This window comes from Chiloscyllium plagiosum, chromosome 4 (genome assembly GCF_004010195.1).
Source record: "Chiloscyllium plagiosum isolate BGI_BamShark_2017 chromosome 4, ASM401019v2, whole genome shotgun sequence".
Classification (NCBI taxonomy): Eukaryota; Metazoa; Chordata; class Chondrichthyes; order Orectolobiformes; family Hemiscylliidae; genus Chiloscyllium; species Chiloscyllium plagiosum.
Window position 1 is genome coordinate 127,512,906 of NC_057713.1, and position 27,520 is coordinate 127,540,425.

The 27,520-nt window shown below is 39.6% G+C and overlaps 1 protein-coding gene across 8 annotated transcripts in view; it reads right to left on the reverse strand.

Annotated features, from left to right (window-relative positions):
• Positions 1 to 27,520, reverse strand: part of LOC122549405 (ATP-binding cassette sub-family C member 9-like) — a 141,869-nt gene that overhangs the window by 72,286 nt on the left and 42,063 nt on the right. For all 8 annotated transcript variants that reach the window (XR_006311522.1, XM_043689176.1, XM_043689172.1 and 5 more), the window contains 4 exons: positions 17,450 to 17,558; positions 12,975 to 13,015; positions 8,495 to 8,605; positions 638 to 805 (listed from right to left, as the gene is read on the reverse strand). Coding sequence is in view for 7 of the 8 variants with exons in the window: in XM_043689176.1 (XP_043545111.1) it covers positions 638 to 805; positions 8,495 to 8,605; positions 12,975 to 13,015; positions 17,450 to 17,558 (429 nt within the window). In the remaining variant the exon portion in view is untranslated. The remainder of the gene's footprint in view (positions 1 to 637; positions 806 to 8,494; positions 8,606 to 12,974; positions 13,016 to 17,449; positions 17,559 to 27,520) is intronic.

Sequence of the window (27,520 nt, forward strand, 5' to 3'; positions counted from 1 at the left end):
CACTAACTCCCTCTCACGCTCTGCGAAGGACATGCAAGTCATGGGCCACCTCCACTGCCAAATCCTAGCCATCCAACGATTGGAGGAAGAATGCCTCACCTTCCACCTTGGAATCCTTCAGCCAGACGGAATCAATGTCAATTTCACCAGTTTCCTCATTTCCCCTCCCCCCACCTTATCCCAGATCCAACACTCCAACTCTGTACTATCCTCTTGAACTGTCCGACTTGACCATCTTCCTTCCCGCCTATCTGCTCCACCCTCCACTCTGACCTATCACCATCACACCCCCCACCTACCATTTACCACCTTCATTCCTAGCAACCATCCCCCCAACACTACAACCCCTCCCTTTATCTCTTAGTCCACTTGGGCCCTTCCCACATTCCTGATGAAGAGCTTATGCTCAAAACGTTGACTGTCTTACTCCTTGAATTTTGCCTAACTGGCTGTGCTTTTCCAGCGCCACACTTTTCGACTCCTGCATATCACCTGTGCCTGTTTTTTTTATAACATTTCCTGAAAGATTGTTCAGAGATATGCGAAGTGTATAAACATAAATGGAGAATATTTAGTTGCTTTAGTCAAGAGAGTGTTAATTGTATTATCTTTCTTAAAAGTTTCAAGATCCCCTTACTTCAACAGGCATGTATCCATTCCGGTCAGAGGTGTCAGGAGGAGTTAAGCAATATTCTGCCTCTGTGGATCCAATAGGAGATGCTGTTGTTCGTTTCAATTCCTCAGTGTTAAAGAAAGATGACAATCGACAAGTGCTGACAACTGCATTCACTGTTATTTTTATTATCTGGAGTGAAGGAGAACAGGAAAAGATAGAACCACTTCTGAAAAATAAACTAAGTGTTAGGTGACACACTGATAGTCACTTAACATTTAAACAATGATAAATGTACAAAAAAACTATTTAGTGGCTGCAAATGAAAGTATGGCTAAATAAGAACAAATTCGTACTGAATATTTAGCAAAAGTGCATGACAGCTCTGTACTGCAATGTGTACATTGTATTTCAGGAATTGGGTTGCTGGCATAATAATACATTCTATTCTAGAAACTTACTCAAAGTCACCTTAAGACGGTAACTTCACAGTGCACCATCTACCCATCCAGTCATACAACTGCAAGCAATAAGTTACACATTTTAAAATGTTCCCACATGATGGGGACCAAACATTTTGATTGCAACAAAAAAAAAACTTACCCTTTTAGCTCTTTGCTACCATTAACATGTTTTCTTCATTTGGATTCTCAAAAACTGCAATTTTAGGGTGAACAACAGTTGGATATTATGTTTCTAGATTTGGCAAAAGTGAGGACTTTGGCAGATGTTGGAGATTAGAGTTGAGAGTGTGGTGCTGGAAAAGCACAGCAGGTCAGGCAGCATCCAAGGACCAGAAAAATCGACATTTCGGGCAAATGCCCTTCATCAGGGATGAGGCTGGGAGCCTCGGGAATGGACAGATAAATGGGAGGGGGGTAGGTAGCTAAGAGTGCAATAGGTGGATGGAGGTGGGAGTAAAGGTGATAGCTCAGAGGGGATGATGGAGTGGATAGATGGGAAGGAAGATTGGCAGTGGGACAGGTCATGAGGGCAGTGCTGAGCTGGAAGGTTGGAACTTGGATAAGGTGGGACGGGGGGGGCAGATGGGAACGTGGGGGCAATGAACAAACTGGTAAAAACCACATTGATGCCATGGGGTTGGAGGGTTCAGAGGTGGAAGATGAGGCTTTCTTCCCCACGTGTCGGGTGGTAAGGGAGTGGCAATGGAGGAGGCCCAGGACCTGCATATCCTTGGCGGAGGGGAGGTAGAATTTTCAGCCACAGGGCAGTGGGTTGGTTGGTATTCTTTCTAGATTTGGTCAGGTTGCAGCAGAAGGGAAAGGGGGAACGGGTGATCAGCAAAAAAGACCCAGCAGATGGTACAAGAGGCCTGTGTTTTTTAAAATCAAATATCTATCAGTTTCAAAAAAGAGAAGGGGCATTTCTAGATTTCATTTTAATGAATAAATCTGGGAAGGTGAAAGACTCATCAGTGGGACAGCACTTTAGCAGTAATGATCACATTTCAATTCGAATAGATTCCTGGCAAGACTCTCTAGGATCTTTTAAACTTCAATCAAGTCATCTCTTACTCTTTTAAACGCACATAGGTAGGTACCATCCTAACCTGTCCACTCTTTCCTCACAAGAAAACCTGTACATTCTAGGTACTGGTTGAGTAAACCTCATTGAACTGCTTCAATGCATTTACATCCTTCCTTAAATAGGGTAACAAATAACGTATCTAGTACTTCAAATGTAGTTCCAGTTAATGCCAAATATAACTAAAGCATAACCTATTTTTGCACTCAATGTTTCTTAGGAATAAATGATAATATTTTATTAGATTTCTTGATTATTTGTTGCAATTACAGGATTTCAAAATATAGGGAGTGATGGATTCTCAGGGGAATGTAGCACGGACAGCCTAGTTTCTGGTGTTGAGACAGGATCAAATGTAATGAGGGGTACGTTGGGTTCCAAGCGAACAATTGTGTTTGGGGACTCTCTAGTCAGAGTCACAGACAGACGTTTCTGCAGGCAGCAACGAAAAATCGGAATGGTGGGTTGCCTCCCTGGTGCCAGGATCAAGGATGTCTCAGAGAGGGTGCAAAATGTTCTCAAAGGAAGAAGGATCAGCAAGAGGTCATTGTACACATTGGAACCAACAATATAGGAAGGGAAAAGGATGAGATTCTGAAGGGAGAATATAGAAAGTTAGGCAAGGTGCTGCATTTTGGGAAAGCAAGTCTTAGTAGGATTTATATACTTAATGGTATATGCTTCATGGTAAGGTCCTAGGCAGTGTTGTTGAACAAAAGAGACCGTGGAGTGCAGGTTCATAGCTCCTCGAAAGTAGAGTCACAGGTAGATAGGATAGGGAAGGAGGCATTTAGTATGCTTTCCCTTATTGGTCAGTATATTGAGTATAGGAGTTGGGAGGTCATGTTGTGGCTGTACAGAATATTGGTTAGGCCATTTTTGGAATATTGCATGCAATTCTGGACTCCTGCCTATCCGAAGGATGTTGTGAAACTTGATATGGTTCAGAAAAGAGTTACAAAGATGTTGCCAGGGTTGGAGGATTTGAGCTATAGGGAGAGATTGAAAAGGCTGGGCTGTTTTCCTTGGAGTGTCGGAGGCTGAGGGGTGACCTTATAGAGGTTCATAAAATCATGAAGGGCACGAATAGGGTAAATAGATGAGGTCTTTCCCCTGGGGTCGGGGAATCCAGAAGTAGAGGGCATAGGTTTAGGGTAAGAGGGGAAAATATAGAAGAGACCTAATGGACAACCTTTTCACACAGAGGGTGGTGCATGTATGGAATGAACTGCCAGAGGAGGTAGTGGAGGCTGGTACAATTGCAACATTTCAAAGGCATCTGGATGGGTCTATGAATAGGAAGGGTTTGGAGGGATATGGGCCGGGTGCTGGCAAATGGGACCGAAGGGTCTGATTCCATGCTGTACATCTCCATGACTTACACAAATATACCTATTTAAAAGTTCAGTGGTAAAGTTTTCTAGAAGAGGACACCCCATGTCTCTACAATCTCACTCAATTAAGGAAGCACTTTTCATTATTCTTCCGGCCACAATGGTCAAATTCACATTGTGCCATTTGTCAGGTCACTTATCATACTCAAAATTTTCTTCATTATTTATTTTCCTATCTATCACTGTGCTGTCAACAAACTGAGCAACCATTTTCTATTTAGTTTAAAATCACACAACACCAGGTTATAGCCCAACAGGTTTAAATTGGAAGCACACGAGCTTTCGGAGCGCTGCTCCTTCATCAAGTGATTGTCAAGGTGTGCTTCCAATTAAACCTGTTGGACTATAACCTGGTGTTGTGTGATTTTTAACTTTGTACATCCCAGTCCAACACCGGCATCTCCAAATCATTTTCTATTTAATTTTCTATGTATTCCAATATATTACCCCTGCATCAAGAGCTTTTATTTTCCAGTTTCATGTTTTCTATATCTCTCTATTTTTGAATAAAAAGGAGTTATAATCACTATTTTACTATCCAACAGAACTTTCTTGACTTGAGGGAATTTCGGCAAATTAAAACCAACGCATCAACTATTTCATTAGCTATTTTGATTAAGACCCTCTGATGAAGTTCATCAGTACCCGGGGACTTGTCAGCCCAGTGTTCCAACAGTTTGTTCAATGCTGCTTCCCTGGTGATCGTAATTTTGAGTTTCCTCCTTCATGAATTAAAGCTATTCTAGAGTGTTACTGTATCCTTTATAGTGAGCCTGATGCACAATACCTGTTTAATTCATCTGCTGTTTTATTTTCCACACTTAAATCCCCAAACCCACCTTCAATACAACCAATACTCACTTCCTTAACTGTTCTTTTTTACATATTTGTAGAAACGCTTACCGTTTGTTTTCGTATTTCTTGCTATCTTTTCTCATATTCTAATTTTCCCTCATTATTATTTTTGGTGATAATTCACTTTTGTAAAATTTCTCTATACAGAATTCTGACCTGCCTACTGACAGAACCTCAGAATTATTAGAGCACAGAAGGAGGTCTGTACCCTTTTTTAAAAAAAAGTTTGACACTGCCCTTTTTACTTAACCATGGATACTGGATCACCACCAGAATGCTATGGAATTTAAAATGACATAGGATCAAAGGGAAAGTAAAATTTCAGATCAAAAATTAGCAGAGTTACAGAAACTAAAGGCTATGATTGATGAATGTTTTTAGGACTGGACTACTGTTTCTAATGGTTTCCACAGGGCTCAAAAATTTAGAGCTAAAAGTAAAGGACATGGTTAAGAGATTCGCAGATGATTAAACATTTGGCCATATCATGGATACTGGAAAAGAAAGGTGTAGTAGGGTAAATAATTGGACAATTTGGCTTTGGTAAAATACTAACCTTCCGGACAGCATAACAGGGTTCTGACAGCTCGTCAACTCAATCAACAGACCATAAACATCAAGAAAATAAAAGAAAAGGATGGTAGACCACCAACAATTAACATGGTCACATTAATCAAAACAAAGCTAAGATCAGAAAGAACTTAATTCATTTGGATTGTTTCATTAATATTTAGACAATCATTGACAAAAGCTCAAAGGGATACTAAGTTAAAAAACCATCAGCTTTTAACTATATGAAACGAGACTTGAAACAGTAAAAAGCTTTTCATGAAAGCAAAGCTTTGGCTCCATAACACAAATGTGCTCTCCACTCTATTATTTAGTTTATAGACTTGTACCTTAAAAGACCGTTAAGAAAGGAAACTCAATGCCTTCGACACCAGATGTCTTCAAAGGATCTGGACATACACTGGAGGCATTTTATACCAAACAATGAAGAAAAGAAACACTCAGAACAGCCTCTTGTTTTATGCATTATCTGCAAAGATGGCCCAGCTGGCTTTAATATGTCATAGACTTTCATCATTATGGCCTTCCCATCAGATCATGCAATGGGCTCCTATTGGGAGTACAACGACGACTATGTACCACACTGTCAGCAGATATCTCCAGTCAGATAACAGATTTTAGAGCAATGCAAGAACATTGGCAATGGACAGGAAAGAACTGGATTGCTTTGTCAGCCTTAGACTCGGGTGTATGAGGCAAAGTAAATCGTTTTCCACTTCTCTGCTCATTTCCTGCAAAATGTGCTTCACCAAAACTTCCCCACAAGCTGAATGGTTCTGTAGAATACACCAAGCAATGTATGGCCATTCTGACCATACTTACATTATGTTCCCCACAAGCTTCCTCTTCTCTGTCCTTCCCTAAGTTTCTACATAACTTTCAATTTTCTTTCCTTTACAGGTTTAAGATCTTCCTTAAATTGTGCTATACTAATTCCCTCAAATATCCCTTGTTATAATGGGTTCCATATTTTCACCAGTCTCTGAATCGAATAGGAAACTTCTTATGAACTTTCTATTTGATTTCTTGACTTCTATATTAATGGCCAATAGTTCCACTTTTCCCCCACAAGTTGAAACCATGTGTCCACTCTCTTACTGTTCAGAGCTTTTTATGACACCTATTAGATCACATTTTCTGGACTTCTCTTTATAGAATCACAATTGTTGCCGCACAGAAGGAGGCCATTCAACCTAGGATTCACTGTTCTTCAAATGAACGTTATCTTGCAACAGTTTCCTTTTTCTCCCCACTTATCACAGTATGTTATTTCTATTCAACTAACCAATGTCATCTTGAATGCCTCAACTCTCAACTGAACCTGCCTCCATCACATTTCCAGGCAGTATATTCAATATTCTAACTGTTTGCTGAATGAAAATTTTTGTTTTCTCGTATCATTGTTGCTTTTTTTTTTGCACATACTTTAAATCTATGTGCCCTCACTTTTGTTCTCTTTAGGAGCACAAAGAGTTTCTCCCTATCAACTCCATCCAGCCCACTCATGCTTTTGAAAACCTGAATCAAAACTCTTCTCAGCTTTCTTCTCTCCAAGGAGAACCATTCAATTTTTTCAAGTTATCCTTATAACTGAAATTTGTCAGTCCTGGAACCACTCGGAAATTGCTTCTGCACTGTCTCCAATGTAATTTTCCTATGTGGTGGCCAGAGAAGTCTAACAAGTGTGTTATTCAAGTTCAACATCACCTCCTTGTTCTTGTACTCTGTGTCCCTATTAATAAAGCAGCAGACACTTCAAGTTTAATTAACTGCTCTCTTTGCTTGTGCTGCCACTTTCAATAATCTGTGCATATATGCATATGGATTCCTTGTGAATTGTAACTCCAATTTTATTGTTTCTCAATGCTCAAGTGCATCACCTCACACTTCCTGGCATTGAACTTCATCTGCCCACCTATTCTCCCACTCCACCAATGTGTCCATGTGCTTTAAGAGTTCCATTCTTACCTCCTCATGATTTATAACTTTTTCCAGGTTTAATGTTATCTGCAAACTTTGAAATTGTCCCCTGCACACCAAGATCCAGATCATAAATATATCAGATTAAAGCAAGGATCCCAATACTGAACCCTGAGGATCTCCACTTTAAGCCTTTCTCCAACTCAAAAAAATCCATTAGCTATTATGCTCTGTTTCTTATTACTGTCAATTTTATACACACACCTTTACTGTCCTGTTTATACCATGACCTATAACTTTCCTCATGTCTGTTGTGTGGCAGCACATTGAGCACCTTCCACAAGTCCACATACATATTAATAGACTCACTCTTACCAAGGCATTCTGTTATCTCTTCGAAAATCTCCAGCAAGGTAGGTAAACGTGATTTGTCCTTTAGAAATCCATGCTGACCCTTCCTAGTCAACCTATCTTTTCCATGTAACTACTAATTCCACCTCAAATTATTGTTTCCAGAATATTTTCACTACTGTCACAAAATTGACTTTTGAAGAGAAAGCAGATTGTGCATCCTTTCCTGATATGTGTAAGTTTGCAAATCTGATGTCGATTCTTGTAAATCTAATTCACCCTTTCTTCTCATTTGTTGCACAGTTATATTTACAATCTTTTAACACAATTGGTTAAAGAGATAAAGGATGCAATTTTCCTGAAGTGGAGGTGGCATGAATGGTGATAATGAGGTGACTCTGCCCTGAAGAGGTACTCACCCTCTCCTTACCATCTCATGAATTAAGTTGTGGCCAAGTAGGTCCATGTGCAAATCTCTTGACCCACCACCAATTAAGCCCATTAAGTAGTCAACTAATAGTTAATTAATAGCTTCAACTGACCGCCTCCTTCCTAGTGGGTGAGTGAGTTGGCTAGTTTCCCAACAGGAATTATTAAATGCTTCCCTTTTCCACAAATGTCTCTTCACTGCTGAGTATTTACAGAATATGCTGCTTTTATTTCAAATTATGAGCATCCACATTATCTGACTTTTGTCTCAAAAAAAAGAGTAGAGTGACCTCCAAGAACATGGCAGATTTTCACCAAAATAATGAAGGAACTTGTAGGATTAAATTAGGATAAGTCTCAAAAACCTGGCTTGTGTTAAATAGAGTTTGAATATTTGAGGAGTGATTTAATTAAGGTGTTTAAATAAAAGTATTTGTGATACAGGTATAGAAAAACCACTTCCTTTGGGCTTTCAGAGCAAGGGAACAGAATCTTAGAATCAGACATATGCTGCTTAGAAGTGAATGCACTCAAAACATAATAGGAATCTATAACTTACTGTCCAAAAAGCTGAAGACATTTAATATATTCAAATTTTCAAAACTGGAAATAGATACATTTTTCTTACATATTGATAAAGGGATGCACAATTACCTGGCTTAGTTTCAGATATGTTCCTAACAAGCAAAGTTCTCTAAAATAGTAATGATATTTGGCAATGAAAAACACAATTCCTTTTTAGCTACTTTCTAAAGCATGTAACTCAAACCTTTTAAGTGTATTCAATACTGAATAAAATGATCAGCATGCAACTTACCACTGGGAGCAAGTGAAGTGGAGCATTAAATTTATCAAAAAGTGCCAATGCAGTAAAAGCCTTGTTGGCAGTCAGTGGTGATCCACTCACACTAGAATAAATACTGAAAGTCTAAATATAAAAAGAAAAATAATATTAAAAACAATTAAACAGTCTCCAACATTCTTTGCCTCACAGATTAGACCATTGATGTTGTCAATTCAATTTGTAATTATTTGCTACACAAATCACTTCTAATGTAATGTCTCTATTCTTTAAATGTGTACATATCCTAATCTGCAAAAGAATTAAAACTTAAAATTGTAAATTAAATGAAGTTTGTAATTTAAAAACCAATCCAATTTGCAGTAACTAATTGCTTTTGGCGACATTAAAATACAGCTCATCTAAGTCTTTTATTTCACAAAGCATTAAGACGTAAATCTTTATGCACACTCCGTGGATTTATTTAAATAATACCACTGGTAAAGTAGGACTATAATCTAACAGAGTCACAGAAACAGACCCTTCTATCCAACTCATCCATGCAGACCAGATATTCCAAACTAATCTAGTTCCATTTGCCAGCACTTGGCCCATATCCCTCCAAACCCTTCCTATTCATAGATTCATCCAGATGCCTTTCAATTGTTGCAATTGTACCATCCTCCACCAATTTCTCTGGCAGCTCATTCCATACACGCACCACCCTTTGTGAGAAAAAATTGCCCCTTAGGTCTCTTTTATATCTTTCCCCTCTCACCCTAAACTATGCCCTCTAGTTCTGGACTCCTCCACCCCAGGGAAAAGACTTGGGTTATTTATCCTATTCATGCCCCTCAATTTTATAAACCTCTATGAGGTCACTCCTCAGCCTCCGATGCTCCAGGGAAAAACAGCCCCATCCTATTCAGCCTCTCCCTGTAGCCCAAATCCTCCAATCCTGGCAACATCCTTGTAAATCTTTCCTGAACCCTTTCAAGTTTTACAACATCCTTCCAATAGGAAGACCAGAATTGCAGGCAATCTTCCAAAAGTGGCCTAACCAACGTCCTATATAGCAGCAACATGACCTCCTAACACCTATACTTAATGTTCTGACCAATAAAGGAAAACATACCAAATACCTTCTTCACAATCCTATCAAACTGTGACTCTACTTTCAAGGACCTATGAACCTGCACTCCAAGGTCTCTGTTTAGCAACACTCCCTAAGACCTTACCATTAAGTGTATATGTCCTGCTAAGATTTGCTTTCCCAAGATGCAGTACCTTACATTTATCTAAATTAAACTCCATCTGCCGCTTCTCAGCCCATTGGCCCATCTGATCAAGATCCCATTGTAATCTGAGGTAACCTTCTTTGCTATCCACTACATCTCCAATGTTGGTGTCATTTGCAAATTTACTAACTTATACCTCCTATGTTCACATCCAAATCATTTATATAAATGGTGAAAAGTAGTGGATCCAGCACCGATTCTTGTGGCACTCCACTGGTCACAAGCCTTCAATCTGAAAAACAACCCCTCACCACCATCCTCTGTCTGTCTTCTATCTTCAAGCTAGTTCTATGTCCAAATGGCAAGTTCTCCGTGTATTTGATGAGATCTAACCTTGCTAACCAGTCGCCCATGGGGAACCTTGTCGAATGCCTTACTGACATCTATATAGATCACGTCCTCCACTCTGCCCTCATCAATCCTCTTTGTTACTTCTTGAAAAGACTCAATCAAGTTCTTGAGACATGATTTCCCACACACAAAGCCATGTTGACCATCCCTAATCAGTCCTTGCCTTTCCAAATACTTGTAAATCCTGTCCCTCAGAATTTCCTCCGACAACTTGCCCACCACCGATGTCAGGCTCACCAGTTTATAGTTCCCTGGCTTGCCCTTACCACCCTTCTTAAATAGTGGTACCACGTTCATCCACCTCCAGTCTTCCGGCACCTCACCGCGACTATCGATAATACATACATCTCAGCAAGGGGCCCAACAATCACTTCCCTAGCTTCCGACAGAGTTCTAGGATACACCTGATCAGATCCTGGGGATTTATCCACCTTGATGTGCTTTAAAGCATCCAACACTTCCTCCTCTGTAATATGAACATATTTCAGGATGTCACCATCCATTTCCCTACATTCTATATCTTCCATGTCCTTCTCCACAGTAAGCATTGATGCAAACTACTCATTTAGCATCTCCCCCTCTCCTTCAATGATGTGAAGTGGCAGATAGAGTTTAATTTAGATAAATGTGAGGTGCTGCATTTTGGGAAAGCAAACCTTAGCAGGACTTATACACTCAGCAAGGGGCCCAACAATCACTTCCCTAGCTTCCCACAGAGTTCTAGGGTACATCTGATCAGATCCTGGGGATTTATCCACCTTGATGTGTTTTAAAGCATCCAGCACTTAAAATTTAAATTATATGCATTTGAAGCAAACAATGGCTGAAGTCAAAATAATATTTTGATTATTTTTCCAATATATCTACTTAACAACTGAATGCCAACTGGCATGAAAAGAAGATTGGCACTGCACTAGTACTCTAATTACACAGAAGAGGCACACAACAATTAAAGAACTTTATAGCTATGACTGTAATTTTTGTGGATATGTCACAATTAATTTATACCCTTCACAAAACCAGCACTATGGCTCATGATCAAACTGAGAGATTACAGCCAGAAGAGCAACACAAAGAATTTTTCTAATTCCAGACATAAATTGGAAATCAAGCGTACATCTAACTCAGACTTTCAGATTATTATCCATGATACCGTAAGGATTTAAAGTCCTTATCACTAAGAGATTTGTACTGTACATTTCTAATTAGTAGAATCTGTTGCGGCTCATCAGTCAGTAGGGAAAGAATTTTTTAATCTAATTTGTCAATTGACATCAAATCTACATTTATTTGTGTTTTTTTTTGTAAATATTATACAGAAGTCAAAGAATATAAGCATGCATATAGAGTCATAGAGCCCATAGAGTCATACAGCATGGAAACAGACCCATCTGTTCAATAAATCAGTAAATATCCACAAAATTAGTCTAACCATCTTAGAAAGAAAAACTAACATTTATAATATTTCAAACAGAGCCCTTTATCAGAATTCAGTTCACAATTCAATTCTGGTGACAACTAAACTATTACTCAACTTTTCTGTTTCGGATGCTGAATGTTTCCACAACCATTTTATTTTAAGAAAGTGTCAGACTAGAAACGTAGGTGACGTTGTATGATACCCTGATATGGTTAGATATCCCAAATTAATTAATTTATGAAATAATTCTTCAAAGCTTGCTACTGAGCTGTACACAGAGTCAGAGTCAGATGTACAGCACGGAAACAGAACCTTCGGTCCAACCCATCCATGCCAACCAGATGTCCAAACCCAATCTAGTCCTACCTGCCAGCACCCTGACCATATCCCTCCAAACCCTTCCTATTCATATACCCATCCAAATGTTGCAATTGTACTAGCCTCCACCAGTTCCTCTGGCAGCCCATTTCACACACGCACCACCCTCTGTGAAAACGGTGCCCCTTAGGTCACTTTTATATCTTTCCCCTCTCACCCTAAACCAATGCCCTCTAGTTCTGATCACCCCCACCTGGAGGAAAGACCTTGTCTATTTACCCTATCCATGCCCCTCATGATTTTATAAAACTCTATAACATCACTCCTCAGCCTCCAACACTCCAGGGAAAACAGCCTTTTCAACCTCTCCCTATAGCTCAAATCGTCCAACTCTGGCAACATCCTTGTAAATTTTTGCTGAACCCTTTCAAGTTTCACAACATCCTTCTGATAGGAAGGAGACCAGAATTGCACGCAATTTCCGAAAGTGACCTAACCAATATCCTGTACAGTCGCAACATGACCTCCCAACTCCTATACTCAATACTCTGACAAATAGAGGAAAGTATATCAAAGGCCTCCTTTACTATTCTATCTACCTGCGACTCTACTTTCAAGATGCTATGAATCTGCACTCCAAGGTTTCTTTGTTCAGCAACACTCCCAAGGACCTTACCATTAAGTGTATAAGTCCTGCTAAGATTTGCTTTCCCAAAATGCAGCATCTCACATTTATCTAAATTAAACTCCATCTGCCACTTCACATCATTGGCCCATCTGATCAAGATCCTGTTGTAATCTGAGGTAACCTTCTTTACTGTCCACTATTCCTCCAATTTTGGTGTCATCTGCAAACTTACTAACCAAACCTCTTATGCTCATATCCAGATCGTTTATGCAAATAATTGACATATTTAGACTGGCAATTCAACAATATTCTCAAAGAGTGGAAGAAGTGATCCAAGGATATGTGATGCAAAATTAGTCTCATCCTAAACACTACACTACTGCAGTGCCTGTGCAAATCTATATAATGTCCAATATACAAGTATACTTCTGTTGATATATTAATCTCCGTTACTATAGCCACAATTAAATATAAAATGATGAATTAAATGGGTTTACCTACCACCATTGTTGCAAAAATGGGTGTCACCTGGGTGAAAAACACTGCAAAGATAGTTTTAAAAAACATGAAACATTCAATTCAATTAAATATTTAGAACTGCTGACAAATAATTTTATAAATACAAAAAGTTATAAAGCAAAAAGTCTTTACATTTCTAATAGTGAGGGCCATAAACAGCTTCCATCAATATTCGTTTATTTCAACTTTTGTAGCTATTTGCAAAACTCTAGCAGCTATAAAATAAGTCATTGTGATAGTTTACTTCAAAGTCTTAGGATGAAATTCTTTGTATACCTAAAAAGTTACATTTTGTCTACATGAAAATTTATTTGCAGAAAATTACAAAATCATATTTTCAAAAAACAGATTAATCTGTGTCAAGAAATGTGTTATCATCCACCTCACCCTTCCTAAGAGAGTCCCCAGTTGTTGATATTTTAAATCAGGCCTGACACTTTACATTCAATTATTAGTTCTGTTAGTTCTGAAATAGAGCCCCATAGCAATTTTATTGCTGATAACTGCCACGTCCCAAATATTCCTTGATTTAATGATTTAGAAATCTACACAAAACACTCAAAATAACATTGCACGCAGCTTTTAGCACCATAACCTGCAGTACACAATACCCTGTATTTCACCACAGAAAAGGAAACTAAAAAAGACTTGCATTTTGTTTGCAGTTTTATGATTTCTGGATACTCTAATGCATTGCACAACTCTTACTTTGAAATGTGGTTAATGTTATTTTATAGGAAGTGCAGCAACTGATTTACACAGTGCAAGTTCCCATGCCTTTATTTCTTTTAATGGCATGATTGAGGGATACATACTGGCTAGGAATGAAGACCATGCTGAAGCACACAATACATTTATTTCAAAACCATTAAAAATTTAAGCTTATGAGCAAATGGAAAATCCAAGCAAAAGCAAAATTATTTCCTGCATTTGCAGGGTCATGTTAAATATTGTGGTGGTTTGATTTTTATTCAAGGTAAAAATAATACAGGGAGTGCCCTTCAACAAGAAAAACTTTCTCTAACAAGCTCTAGATTTTCAAGTTGGTGACAATTTGCATTTGCTTGTTCTCATGGGTATCTTCATTCCTGGTCGGTTTATAATGTCAGCTACATGCTTAATTTGCTATCTAATCTTACCACGGAAACCTAGCCATTCTTTTATTATTGATTCTATTCTACATTTATGAATATTCAAATACTATTTTCTTACTGCACAGACTACCTGCAAAATAGTTAAAACCTATTCAACTTCATTCTACATGTAACCTTGCATTGGGTAAAGACAAACATGGTTAGGTCACCCAACCTAAATCAACAATTTTGCCATTACAGTGATGTTTGAGTAAATCCTATTGCCACAGTTGCTGCACAGACTCAAAGCTTACCACACACAAGGTCATTATCTCTTCAAGTATGCATTGGATTTTTGCCAAAGCAAACTGATTCCATTCATCTTATATTTGCACCATATTCAGTACTGTCTACTATTCAAAGAATTATCCAATGTTCCTTCAAAAGAATCAATGCACTCTAGTTCTCTAATTTCCTACATTGAAGCAATGCTCAAAAACATTTAGCGTAAAAAATATTTTACTAACCTCTCTTCTCACTCTCGATTATATTTTCAATTGGTACTCCCTTGATATGAATTCTAAAACACAATAGAACAGTCTTCCCCTGTTCAATGTATCAAACTCTACGAAATATACTCAGCCTTTTACAGTATGATGGAAACAGCCTGCATAGCTCAAGGTTCCAGTCAAGCATTATCCTGGTGAACTGAGCGCTCTAATGGGCAGTCCAAAGCTACACACAATACTCTTTGATCTAATCTGATCTGACCTTCTAACCTATAATATGCTCATTGAGTTCTGCCAGAGGATAAATCCTAATTCAAGTGTCTCACATGCAATTCTTGAGCCACTTATTAGAGAAAGGAATGCTATGAACCCAGCTGATGGCAACATTAGACAGGTCAGATCCCAGAATAGAGCGCTCATAGATTGTATCTTTAATTTTTTCAGCTACTTAGCTTGGTGGTTAGTCACTGAAATATATTCACACAAGGCTGCAGATGTTCTTTGAAACATAACTTTGTTACACAAAAGAAGAGATTAAACGAGCAAAGATGTAACTGTATATAACAGTTAGAAAATCCTGAGATGGAATTTTAGAGGTCTTAATGATGCTGGCTACAATGAGAAATCTGGGAGAATCACAGTAGAGGTGCAGCAAGACCTATCAGAAGAGACTAGCTGCATTTTCCAACAGTGGCCGGACATAGAGGAAATTCTAGATAGACATCTCCCTGCTGCTGAACAAGGTAGATTGTTTCTTATGGTAGCCTAATTAACTGCAGGTCCTGCCTGATTAATATGTAGCCTCCTAAACTATCACTTCCTGCTATGAAACCAGACACAAAGTTCTCCACACGAAAGTCTGAGCAGGAGTTGGGAACTCTAGCTGTCTGCTTGCTCCTCCAGAATCCTGCATCTCAGGATACACTCCATGGGCAGTGACAGCATGCATTGGCATCAGCCACTTGACAACCTCTCCACATTATGGTACATCTATAATCCACTTACAAGTACACTCCATCTGCACTGTGCGGCAGTTCAGCAATCATCAGTGCAATGCTACTGCAATGACATTTTATGTGCCTGGACAGCTGAGGGATTGAACTAGGCTGCATTTCTGGTCTGTTTGCTCGCTCTCCATTACTGCTCATTTACTTTGAGCCTCCCCAGATGCTCACAGCATCTTTCCCTTGCCTGCACTTTGCCCTCCCAGCCAGAGCTACAAGGCTCACAGTATTTCTGTTGTGCTTTGCCGTTTAGTAAAGACACAAAGCCAGAAAGCTTGTCATGGATGTCATCAGTATGCAGTCAAGGCAAGGGAAACACTTTTCATGCAGGGTGTCCTGGTACAGTAGAAAAAGGCAGCCTCCAATACCAGTTCAGGGGCTTTACCATGGTCAGTCAGCCACGTGGTGAGATCAGGGTCAGGATCTGCTTCAAAGGATGAGGAGCCATATGCTGGGCAGCCTGTTAGCTGTCTTACCTCATTCTGCCTTATTGTGGGCTGTTTTCTCCTAAAATAAAATGAAAGCAGCTGGCATGGCTGTTAGCACTGGTACAGTCAGGGAAGAAATTATTCTGAATGAGTTATTCTGAGCAAATGAGTAAGTAGCACAGAGGCATGCAGGGTTAGTGGTGTTGGGAGAGGAGTGAGAGAGAGCATACGAAGGAAGATGTCGCATGCAATAGTGGTACACTGTGACCCTTGGTGGGATGGGTGCAGTAGCAGAGAGCACAGCATGAGAAAACGCACTTGGCTTCACAGAGAGAAATCTTCCATGAAACACAATGAAATTATAATAGCTAGAAAATGTAACATTCAGTCCCTTAACACCTCAAAAACTTCTATTCAAACTCTTCTGGCTTGCAAGTTCCATGGCTAGAAAGCACTTCTGAAGTGACTGGGTGCCCTCAGCTGAACTGGAAAAGTATTTGGTTCTTCAGCCAGGAAAACACAGTTCTCTTCTGAAATTTTGGCACAGAATTTATGTGCTAGAGGTTTAACCAGCTGTACTATAACTCAACAGGGAGGGGGAAAGCTACAGGATTGTTTGTTTTAGGAGGCAGTCACACAGCTTAGGATAGGATCTTCTAATTTGATGAGTGATCAAGGGATGAGAACGTAACTGTGTGGTTAGCAGGGGGACACAGAGGGCAAGAGTGTCAACCTCTGCAATTGTCCATTTGGTTGGAGGTTCTCAGCCTGTTTGGATGGGAGCAGGTCAGCACAGTGGATGTGCAAACTAACTAGGGCACCATGGTACATGAAGCCATTCAAGTGGGGGAAGCAACAAAGAATGTAGTAGCAGTAGGTGACAGTAAAGTCATCATAGTCCAGGAGAAGCATTGGCCTATTCTCTCAATTCAGACAGATGACAGGTGGTGGCTTAACCTGAGGGTCACCATGACTCAGGTGAGAAGCAAGGTTGAGAAAGCGAGATCTTTATGGCTATCTGTAGCTGACAGTATAGTGAGCTTCTCTGTAGGGCAGAGGGAGAGTCGAGCTGTCTGTGTTGCCCACCTGATGCCAGGGACATAAGCTGAGGGCTGGAAAAGAAACTGTGGTGGGATAGGGAAGATCACTTTGTTCCAGCATAATCTTCCTACCATTAAACTTCATGCTTTGGGACCAAGAATTATCCCCAAACAATGAGCATCCATTAGTGCAGACCTGAACATTATATTTGGGTGTTATGGTGTCTTCAATTCAGAACACAACTAAAACTTTGATAAATGGAAATCATTGGGCAAGAAAAAAGACTCATTCATGTGGAAAACAGAATTACACAACATTTACAGACAGTTCATTCTTAAACTGCAGAGGTTGCAAAAGATATGATATCAAAGATTTGCATAAATGGTCATGAGTAATACTCACATGTTGCAATGACATAAACAACTCCTTTCAGCAAATACTTCAGCTCCTTCTCCCTTGCCATTTCAACAGCCTTGACAAATATGCCTTCCCAACTGTAAAGCTTCAAAAGCTGGAAGACAAAAGAAAGGAAAGGGTAAATAAGAATTCTTACAGAAATTATTTTTGTAACTCTGCTTAACCTAAAAATTGACACAGCAACCTGATACAAGAGAGAACACACACAAAAATGAAACAGATTCGAGTGGTAGCAGGTAGCTCATGGGACAGAATAATTACTTAAAGCCTCCACTGATTTAATGGTAAATCATTATCATACATATCAAGGAACAAACCCAAGTCATGATCCTAGTAATTTAGGAAAGGGAATAGTTACGTGCTACACCATTTGGCTTGATCAATTTTCTTCTAAAATTAAAGTTTACAAGCAACAAGAGTGGGACTCCTTACAAATAATGCATGCGAGAAAAAAAATTGAGTCGCATCTTCAAATAATAATGATGGAGCTGACATTTATATAAAGCCTTTCACAACTTCAAGATGTCCCAAAATGCTTTTACAGCCTATGTAGAATTGTTATAATGTAACAAATAATATTTGCAAAGCAAGGTCTTGACAAAGAGCAAATAAACTATTGACATAAGACCATCTTAGTTTTTTTTAAGGTAATGAACATGGAATAATGTGGGAGAAGTCCCCTTTCTCTTTTAATAGTACCACAGATACTGACTGGGCCATGATTGAACTTCACATCCAAAACAAAACACCTCTAATAGTGAAATTTTCTCTCAGTACTGCACTGAAATGACTGCCTCGATTATAAGCTCATGATTTTCTGACTTGGGGCAAAAACGTTAACATTGCCAGGACAGCATCTTAAACAGGAGCACAGAAACACTGTTTAGCACAGGAGCAAGTTAAGCATTTGTTGTAAGAGTGATGTATTGTGTAGAAAGAGAGAGAAAAATATTCAAACATACTAACCACCTAACTGCACAAAGCTATTTTACTAGACAAGTCATCAGACAATGTGCAGCTCAAAGGCCTCAATAACTATACAACAACCTTTCATAGGGCCCTTGTGGTGGACTGGTAGTGTACCTATTTCTGAGCCTGGAGGCCTGGGTTCAAGTCCCATGTGCTCAACTCTGGAGAAGTTGATTAAAAACCTATCTGTACAAAAACATTTCCAGAGAACATGTAAATTAGAAAAGTCAATCAAGGAATAAAAAAGAAGCATGAGAAGCGATTTTATCCCAGATTTTCTGGAAACAATCGAATAGAAAGCACCAAAAGACATGACCCACTATCACTAGTTTCTATATATACAGACAAAGAAGGACACCACTTTGACTGGGACAACACACACATCCTAGAACAAGCAAAACAAAGACACGCACGAGAATTCTTAGAGGAATGGCATTCTAACCAGAAATCAAATCAATAAAAACATCGATTCAGACCCTATCTACCTTTCCTTAAAATAAAACCAGAAATGACGACAACCACCTTAAGAAACTAAGACCTATAAATAGAAAGGTGGGACATACCACCAGCGCTTCACCAGAGACTCTCACTGATGTTACCTAATACGGTGATGAAATGTCTGAAAACAAACCTTCAAGCTCAGTGAGCTAACTTACATACTTATCATCAATCTGAACTACAAATCTTCTCAAAAAAAATTTGCTCATAGAAAGCACTCTCTTTTTCCACCTCCACAGGAATAACAAACCTAAAATTGTAAAGACTAAATCACTGGTTTCTCACTACTAGCATTCAACTCAACACAGGCCTCAACATGAAACTGAATGCAAAGTTTTTCCCTGTGCACCCTGTACCGTCACGTTCTGCCAGAAAACTGTATAACAATTCAAGTCCTATTACTCCCGAAGTTGTCACAAACATGAAAATTTGATTAACCACCGAAATTGCCCAATTCTACATAACCAATGTTACATTGAAGCACATAGCTGGCTGGAGCTATTGCACACTAACACACTAATGTCCACTTCCTGAAGTTGCTGCTACATGCGGATCTGAGGTGTCCGCACAACGATAGAAAGAACTATAGCAAATGCAGTACCTGTTTATTGTGAGTTAAACACATACGCACACTGGTGTATATAACTTTCAGAGGTGGTCACAGACTACACATACATGATCCCCAGAGGGAGCAGGCAGCCTTCTGTCTAATCTAATTATGGAGGCCCTGGTGTCTGGAACCTGGAGTGTGCAAATTAGACCAGGTTAAGAGCAACTCACGTCATTTTCTTGGGATAACCAGGGTAGGCCTTTGGAGAGCTAAGGTACACATGTGGATATGGTTTCAGGACAACTTGGTATTGGGGTGGGGGATGCAAGGAGGATTCAGGTGATCTTTTCATTCATTACAGGTGGGTATGATTGTGCACAAATATCGCATAAATGCCTTTTTCCCCTGATTTCATTCACGGAATGTGGAAGTTGCTAGCTTGACCAGAATGTATTTCCTATCTGTATATGCCCATTGCCCTGACTGACTTAGCAATTCCGGTCAACAAGTCTAAAAATGTATATCTTTGAGAGTGCTTTTCTCAATACAGCGTATTCTAAAATGTGTTTTTGTCAATGTGCTGGAGTACAAGCTGTTCCAGTACAGCTACAACATTGACATCTGCCGACTATGTGGAAAATTGCCCAGGTATGTCTTGCAATCAAAAAACAGGACAAGTCCTATCTGGTCAATAACTGTTCCATCAGTTTATCTGCAATCATCAGTAATGGAAGATGTCACCAACAGTGTTATCAAGCAGCAGTTACTTTGCAATAACCTGCTCACTGAAGTTCAGTTTGGGATCTGCGAGGATCAATTAGCTCCTGCACAGGATAAAACATTTAGGACTGAGCTAAGAAGAAATTTCTTCACTCAGAAAATGGTGGGCTTGTGGAATGCTCTGTCACAGAAACCAGCTGAGGCTAAAACATTGAATGTTTTCAAGAAGGAGACAGGTACAGTTCTTATGGCTAAAGGGATGAAAGGGTATGGTGAGCAAGTGGGAACAGAACACAGAATTGGATAACCAGCCACGATTATACTGAATGGTGGAGCAGAGTTTAGATTAGAGTGGTGCTGGAAAGGCACAGCAGGTCAGGCAGCATCCGTGGAGCAGGAAAATCGATGTTTCGGGCAAAAGCCCTTAATCAGGAATAGTGTTAGCTCTGGTCCTTACTGTGGCAGAGGCTGGCGGAGCAGGCTTGAAGGGCCAAATAGTCAGCTGCACTATTTTCTAGGTTTTCTAAATGTTTATTGACATAAGTAATTAAGCACTTAAGGGAAATGTTCGTTTGCATAAGGAATTAGTTAAAACAATTTTAATATATTAAATACCAATATGGTGGTGCCTTTTTGAATAGTGACAGCAATGCACTATTGACCGTCTTGAGTAATGCACATGCTGGATAATATGGCATGATGAAGGAGGAGCAAACTGAGATGGTGGGAAGTACAAGCGTTGACACGGGTGCTATAAAGGGCTATGGAGTAACTGTGACCAAGTGGCGATAAGAGACCATAAGACAGGTACGTGGGTTTGAAGGTTTAAGGATATAGGCCACAAGAGGTATTAGGGCCTTTGGAGATTGATAAATGGGCATCGGGCTCCACAAGGGATGAAGGGCCATAAAAGGTGCATACAGGGCATAGGTTGGCCTGCATGTGGCACGGAGAGTAAGGGGAGAGAAGGTAAGAGGAGGAAGAATATTTACTTTGTTTAAAAGTTAAAAATATAAATTAAAACAGTACTGTAACACCAAAGCAGACATTGGCAACTGGCAGCCTCTTAGGATTCTCCCAGGACTCCTGACTTGATTCACAATCCAGTTCACACTGCACCCTCCTACCCCAAATTTACAGTTCATAGTTCTAGGATTTCTCCTGACTGCAAACTAAAGCTGGGGCTCTGTTTATTTTACACATTAGCAAATCTTGGAAGTGTAATCGAAAATTTAATGCAAGCCAAATATGCAATCCTCCTAATTCTTTACAATTTGAAAGATTTATATGGCTTTGAAAGGAAACAGATAGGCCATGTTCAAACAAGAAGCTATTATTCCAAAAGATAAATTTACTGAAGCTCGTAATAAGCATAAGATTCTATAACATGTTGATTATTATTACACAGATTCTGTAATTGTCAGAATTTTATAATCAGATGTGATTCAACCCAAGGAAGAAGTACTGATATACTATGCACAATAATTCAGAGTTTGAATTTCAAGAATTTCCCTAAAAGGGCAAAACAATAATAAACCACAATGCATTAATTCAATGAATCCCAAAAAGTGACTTTCAATATCGCTGACTACGCATTGTGAAGCAGTTATAGAAAATGAACAATTACCTAGTATTGGGGCTTTTAGACAATACATGACTTGTTTGGCACATTTGTGACAGATACTTCCCATGTAGACAAAATAAATCACGAGACAATTTGGCATTTTTAATCATATTCAGTTAGTTTGAATACAGTTCAACAGCAGTGTAATCTTTTGAATGTGATTTACACTTTCATTATAAATTTGATGTGGGGATACAAATGCAAAACTAAATGCAAACTTCAGAGCACTGCAGGCTAAAATGCTTACAAACCACATTGTTTAAGCAACCTGTGTTTCACAACTGAGAATTGAAAGCATTCATCACATTGTAAATTTAATATATTCTATCCTTAAAGCTATATCATAAAAACATTAATTTTTCAAAATGCTTGCAATACACTATAATGATTTAAACAGGAGAAATAACCAACTGAATATCATTGCTCCAACTGAATATCATTGCTTAAAAATCTGTGCATGCAATTAAGAACATCACTTGTTACATTCATGTGAAGAATGGCTATTTGCACCTTTGTGGTTACTTTCTGTGGATTCCATCTTCGATAACAGCCTTTCACAAAAGATAGATGTTAAAGGAAACAGAATATGTTTTACTATATTCAACAGCCCATGACAAATGCACAAATTCAATATTTGCAGAGATTTATGGCACATAATACACAAACGTGAGGCTCATAAAATTATTACATTTATCCAAACTGAAATTATCTTACAACTTCACTATTGGCAGATTAGATACTTCAGTATGTGGAAGCACTGCTGTACCCTTTTGCTGTTTAGGTCCAAGTGTTCCATTGCCATCCACACAATTCCTAATGCTAAAGTGTAGTTCTCGAACAGGAATGTTATCTCATAGCAATGAAGAAACTTCTATAGAGAAGCTTGAGAATTATTTTCCAAATGCATCAAGAAAGTGGAGGTTCTTTTTTTAAAAACAGGGAAGAAATGTTTAAATTTTAGAAAAATAATAATGTAAATAGCGATAGATTACTTCTAGTGAAAACTGTGACACATTTAAGGCGGTCAAACAAAAATCGAGAGAGGTTGGAAAAAATTATTCATGTGAAGTGTGGGTAGAATTTGACCTTTTGTGGAGGATACTGTTACAAAATGAAGCGCATACATTATTTTAATGATGATTACATAACTGCTGTTTAATGTAAAAGTAAACCGTTAAGAGGTGAACAGTTGACTGATGGAAAAACACACTGATTTGATGAATTAAAAACAGCAAATATTTTGAATGAATATTAGAATCTAGAAAACAGCAAAATCAATTTAATGTGTTAAAAAATACATAAGTGACAATGCAACAAAGTCAAATTCAGATCGTACTGCACATGAAATGAAAGGAGCTAGAACAAAAACAAGTTGGATGAAACTTATATATGGGCAAACTTGTCTCAGACAGAAGAAAAAAATAGGCAACAGGCATGCAATATGTATTATTGAAGCAGCTTTCAATGAATTTAGATCAGAGCTAGGAAGTGTGCTGACTTATACTTAAAAGAGCCTCTATTTTCTTCAGTGTAATCTCCCTTTAAGGCCAAAGTGAGCTGATGAGTATTCTGAAAATGTTATTTGGTTTCCTGATTATGACATCATTAAATTAGGAAGCATGCGAGGTTCTTTCTGGATAAAATGGTTTTCTGTTTGGCAGTCTTTAGACAGAGCTTGCTATTAAAACGGGTCCCCGAGATTAGAGCAGAGACAGTATACTGTGTGTTATGCAGTGAGAATGAGCAGAGATGAAGACAGAACAGAAAAAGAGTCATACAGCACAGAAACAGACCCTGCAGTCCTACTAGTCCATGCCAAACATAGTCCCAAACTAAACTAGTTCCACCTACCTCCTCCTGGCCCATATCCCTCAAAACCTTTCCTATTCAGTATCTATTCAAATATCTTTCAAACATTGTGACTGTGCCCACATTCACCACTTGCTCAGGAAGTTCATTCCACACAAGAACCACCCTGTGTACAATGTTTGCTTCTTTTGTCTTTTTTAAATCTCTCTCCTTTCACCTTAAAAATGTGCCCCATAGTCTTGAAATCCCCCATCTTAGGAAAAAAATAATCAACCATTAACTCTGTCTATACCTGTCATGATTTTATAAACTTATATCAGATTTCCTCTCAATCCCCTATGCTCCCGTGAACAGTCCCAGCCTTTCTTTGTAATTCAAAGCTTCCATACCCGGCAACATCCTGGTAAATCTCTTCTGAACCCGCTTTATCCTTCCTATATCTGAGCTAACAGAACTGGATACAAGATTGGACAAACCCTTTGTTTCTGCTTCAGAAGGAAATCCCTGGGGATTCCACAGTATTCGTTAGGAAGTCCCAGGATATTGTCCCAGCAACAGTGAAGGGATGACAATATTAGGACGTGGAGGAAAGCTTGCAGTTGGTGGTGTTGCCTTGTCTTTCCAGGTGGTAGAGGCCATGAGTTTGGAAGGTGATATTGAAGGATGCTTAGTGAGTTACTGCAGTTCATTTTGTCAATTCCTTGGTGAGCAAGGGATAAGGAGGTTATCGGGGTAAGCAGGAAAGCAGTTTTGAGATTACAATCTAATCATTGTGAATGAAGAATGAACAGCTTTTCACCAATTAACCAACAAGGTCAATGAAGAATTTTGCAGCTGTGTTGTATATATTAATGATTTGTTTACAAAACCACAAGATTTAAGAGCTGAAGTTGGTCATTCTGCTGACTGAGCTTAAAATGTATTGCTGGAAAAGCGCAGCAGGTCAGGCAGCATCAAAGGAACAGGAGAATTGATGTTTCGCCCGAAACGTCAATTTTCCTGATCCTTTGATGCTGCCTGACCTGCCGCGCTTTTCCAGCAACACATTTTTAAGCTCTGATCTCCAGCATCTGCAGTCCTCACTTTCCCCATTCTGTTGACTGAGTCTGCTGTGCCATTCAATGAGCTCATGTCTGATCTGATAATCGTCAATTCCACTTTCTTGTCTTATCCTGACCTTGATTTACTTAATGATTAAAAATATCTATCCCAGACTTGAATATATTTAAGGACCCAGCCTTCATAGACCTCTATGGTAAGAATTCCACAGATTCAGTACTCCTTGAGAGAAGAATTTCCTCCTTATTTCTGTCTTAAATGTGGAACTCCTTACTAGTCAGAGATTATCCCAAATGGGAGCACAACATTTCAGCTTTCACCCTGTTGTGGCCAGCAGCAGAAATGGTTACAAGACTGATTTACAGCTACCATCAAGCATGCTGGGAATTTTGGTCAAGCTATTTAAACTCCACCCTAGAAGGTCGCCAAGCTTTCCAGTGTTAACATCACATACCATGTCAACAGTAAATTATTTTTATTGCATGAACCATGAACACCACGAACAGGTTAGCGGGGAAAGATCTAAAAAGAGAGAGAGAGAGAGACAGAGAGACAGAGAAAGAGAGACAGGGAGAGAGAGACAGGGAGAGAGAGAGAGAGAGAGGTAAGGTCTATAATTACCAGGGGGTTTCTATGCCCCTTAAACAAGGGGACAATATTTGCTATGTGGCAATCTTCTGGCATTATTCCTGTAGACAATGACGACATAAAGATCAAAGCCAAAAGCTTGGCAATCTCCTCCCTGGTTTCCCAGAGAATTTGAGGATAAATCCCATTTGGCCCAAGGAACTTATCTATTTTCACACTTTCCAGAATTGCTAACTCCTCCTCCTTGTGAAGCTCAATCCCATCTAGTCTAGTAGCCTGTATCTCGGTATTCTCCTTGTCTTTTTCCAGTGTGAATACTGATGAAAAATATTCATTTAGCGCTTCCCCATCTCCTCGGACTCCGTGCACAACTTCCCACAACTATCCTTGATTGGCCTTATTCATTCTCTAGTCATTCTTTTTAGATTAGATTACTTAGTGTTGGGCCGAAGGGCCTGTTTCCACAAGTCCACACCAACCCTCCGAAGAGCGACCCACTCAGACCCATTCCATTACATTTACCCCTTCATCTAACACTACGGGCAATTTAAAATGGCCAATTCACCTGGACCTGCACATCTTTGGACTCTGGGTGGAAACCGGAGCACCCGGAGGAAACCCATGCAGACACGGGGAAGATGTGCAAATTTCACACAGACAGTTGCCCGAGTCGGGAATTGAACCCTAAAGCCTTCAATTAGGTATATCAGGAATATATTAGGGCGGCACGGTGGCACAGTGGTTAGCACTGCTGCCTCACAGCACCAAAGACCCGGGTTCAATTCCCACCTCGGGCAACTGTCTGTGTGGAGTTTGCACATTCTCCCCACGTCTGCGTTAGTTTCCTCCGGGTGCTCCAGTTTCCTCCCACGGTCCAAAGATGTGCAGGTCCAGGTGAATTGGCCATTTTAAATTGCCCGTAGTGTTAGATGAAGGGGTAAATGTAATGGAATGGGTCTGAGTGGGTCGCTCTTCGGAGGGTTGGTGTGGACTTGTGGAAACAGGCCCTTCGGCCCAACACTAAGTAATCTAATCTAAAAAGAATGACTAGAGAATGAATAAGGCCAATCAAGGATAGTTGTGGGAAGTTGTGCACGGAGTCCGAGGAGATGGGGAAGCGCTAAATGAATATTTTTCATCAGTATTCACACTGGAAAAAGACAAGGAGAATACCGAGATACAGGCTACTAGATGGGATTGAGATTCACAAGGAGGTGGTGTTAGCAATTCTGGAAAGGGTAAAAAAAGATAAGTCCCCTGGGCCAGATGGGATTGATCCTAGCATTCTCTGGGAAGCAAGGGAGGAAACTGCAGAGCCTTTGACTTTCATCTTTATGTCGTCATTGTCTACAGGAATAATGCCAGAAGATTGCCACATAGCAAATATTGTCCCCTTGTTTAAGGGGCATAGAAACCCCCTGGTAATTATAGACCTTACTTTGGTTGTGAGTAAAGTATTGGAAAAGGTTATAAGAGATGGGATTTATAATGATCTAGAGAGGAATAAGTTGTTTAGGGATAGTCAACGTGGTTTTGTGAAGGGTAGGTCGTGCCTCACAAACCTTATTGATCTCTTTGAGATGGTGACCAAACAGGTGGATGAGGGTAAAGCGGCTGCTGTGATGTGTATGGATTTCAGTAAGGCGTTTGTTAAGGTGCCCCACAGTAAGCTATTGCACAAAACATAGAGGTATAGGATTGAGGGTGATTTAGCAGTTTGGATCAAAAATTGGCTAGCTGAAAGACAGAGGGTGGTGGTTGATGGGAAATGCTCATCCTGGAGTTCAGTTATTAAATGGTGTACCGCAGGATCTGTTTTGGGACCACTGCTGTTTGTTATTTTAATAAATGACCTAGATGAGGGCATAGAATGATGGGTTCGTAAATTTGTGGATGACACCAAGGTCAGTACAGTTATGGATCGTGCTGAAGGATGTTGCAGGTTACAGCAGCACATAGATAAGCTGCAGAGCTGGGCTGAGAAGTGGCAAATGGAGTTTAATGTGGAAAAATGTAAGGTGATTCACTTTGGAAGGAGCAACAGGAATAAAGAATTTGAGGTCGGGGTGGAAGGTGTTGGTAAAGTGGATAAAGCGTTTTGAAAAGACCACTCCCTCCGTGACTCCCTCGTCAGGTCCACACCCCCCACCAACCCAACCTCCACTCCCGGCACCTTCCCCTGCAACCGCAAGAAATGCAAAACTTGCGCCCTCACCTCCCCCCTTACTTCCCTCCAAGG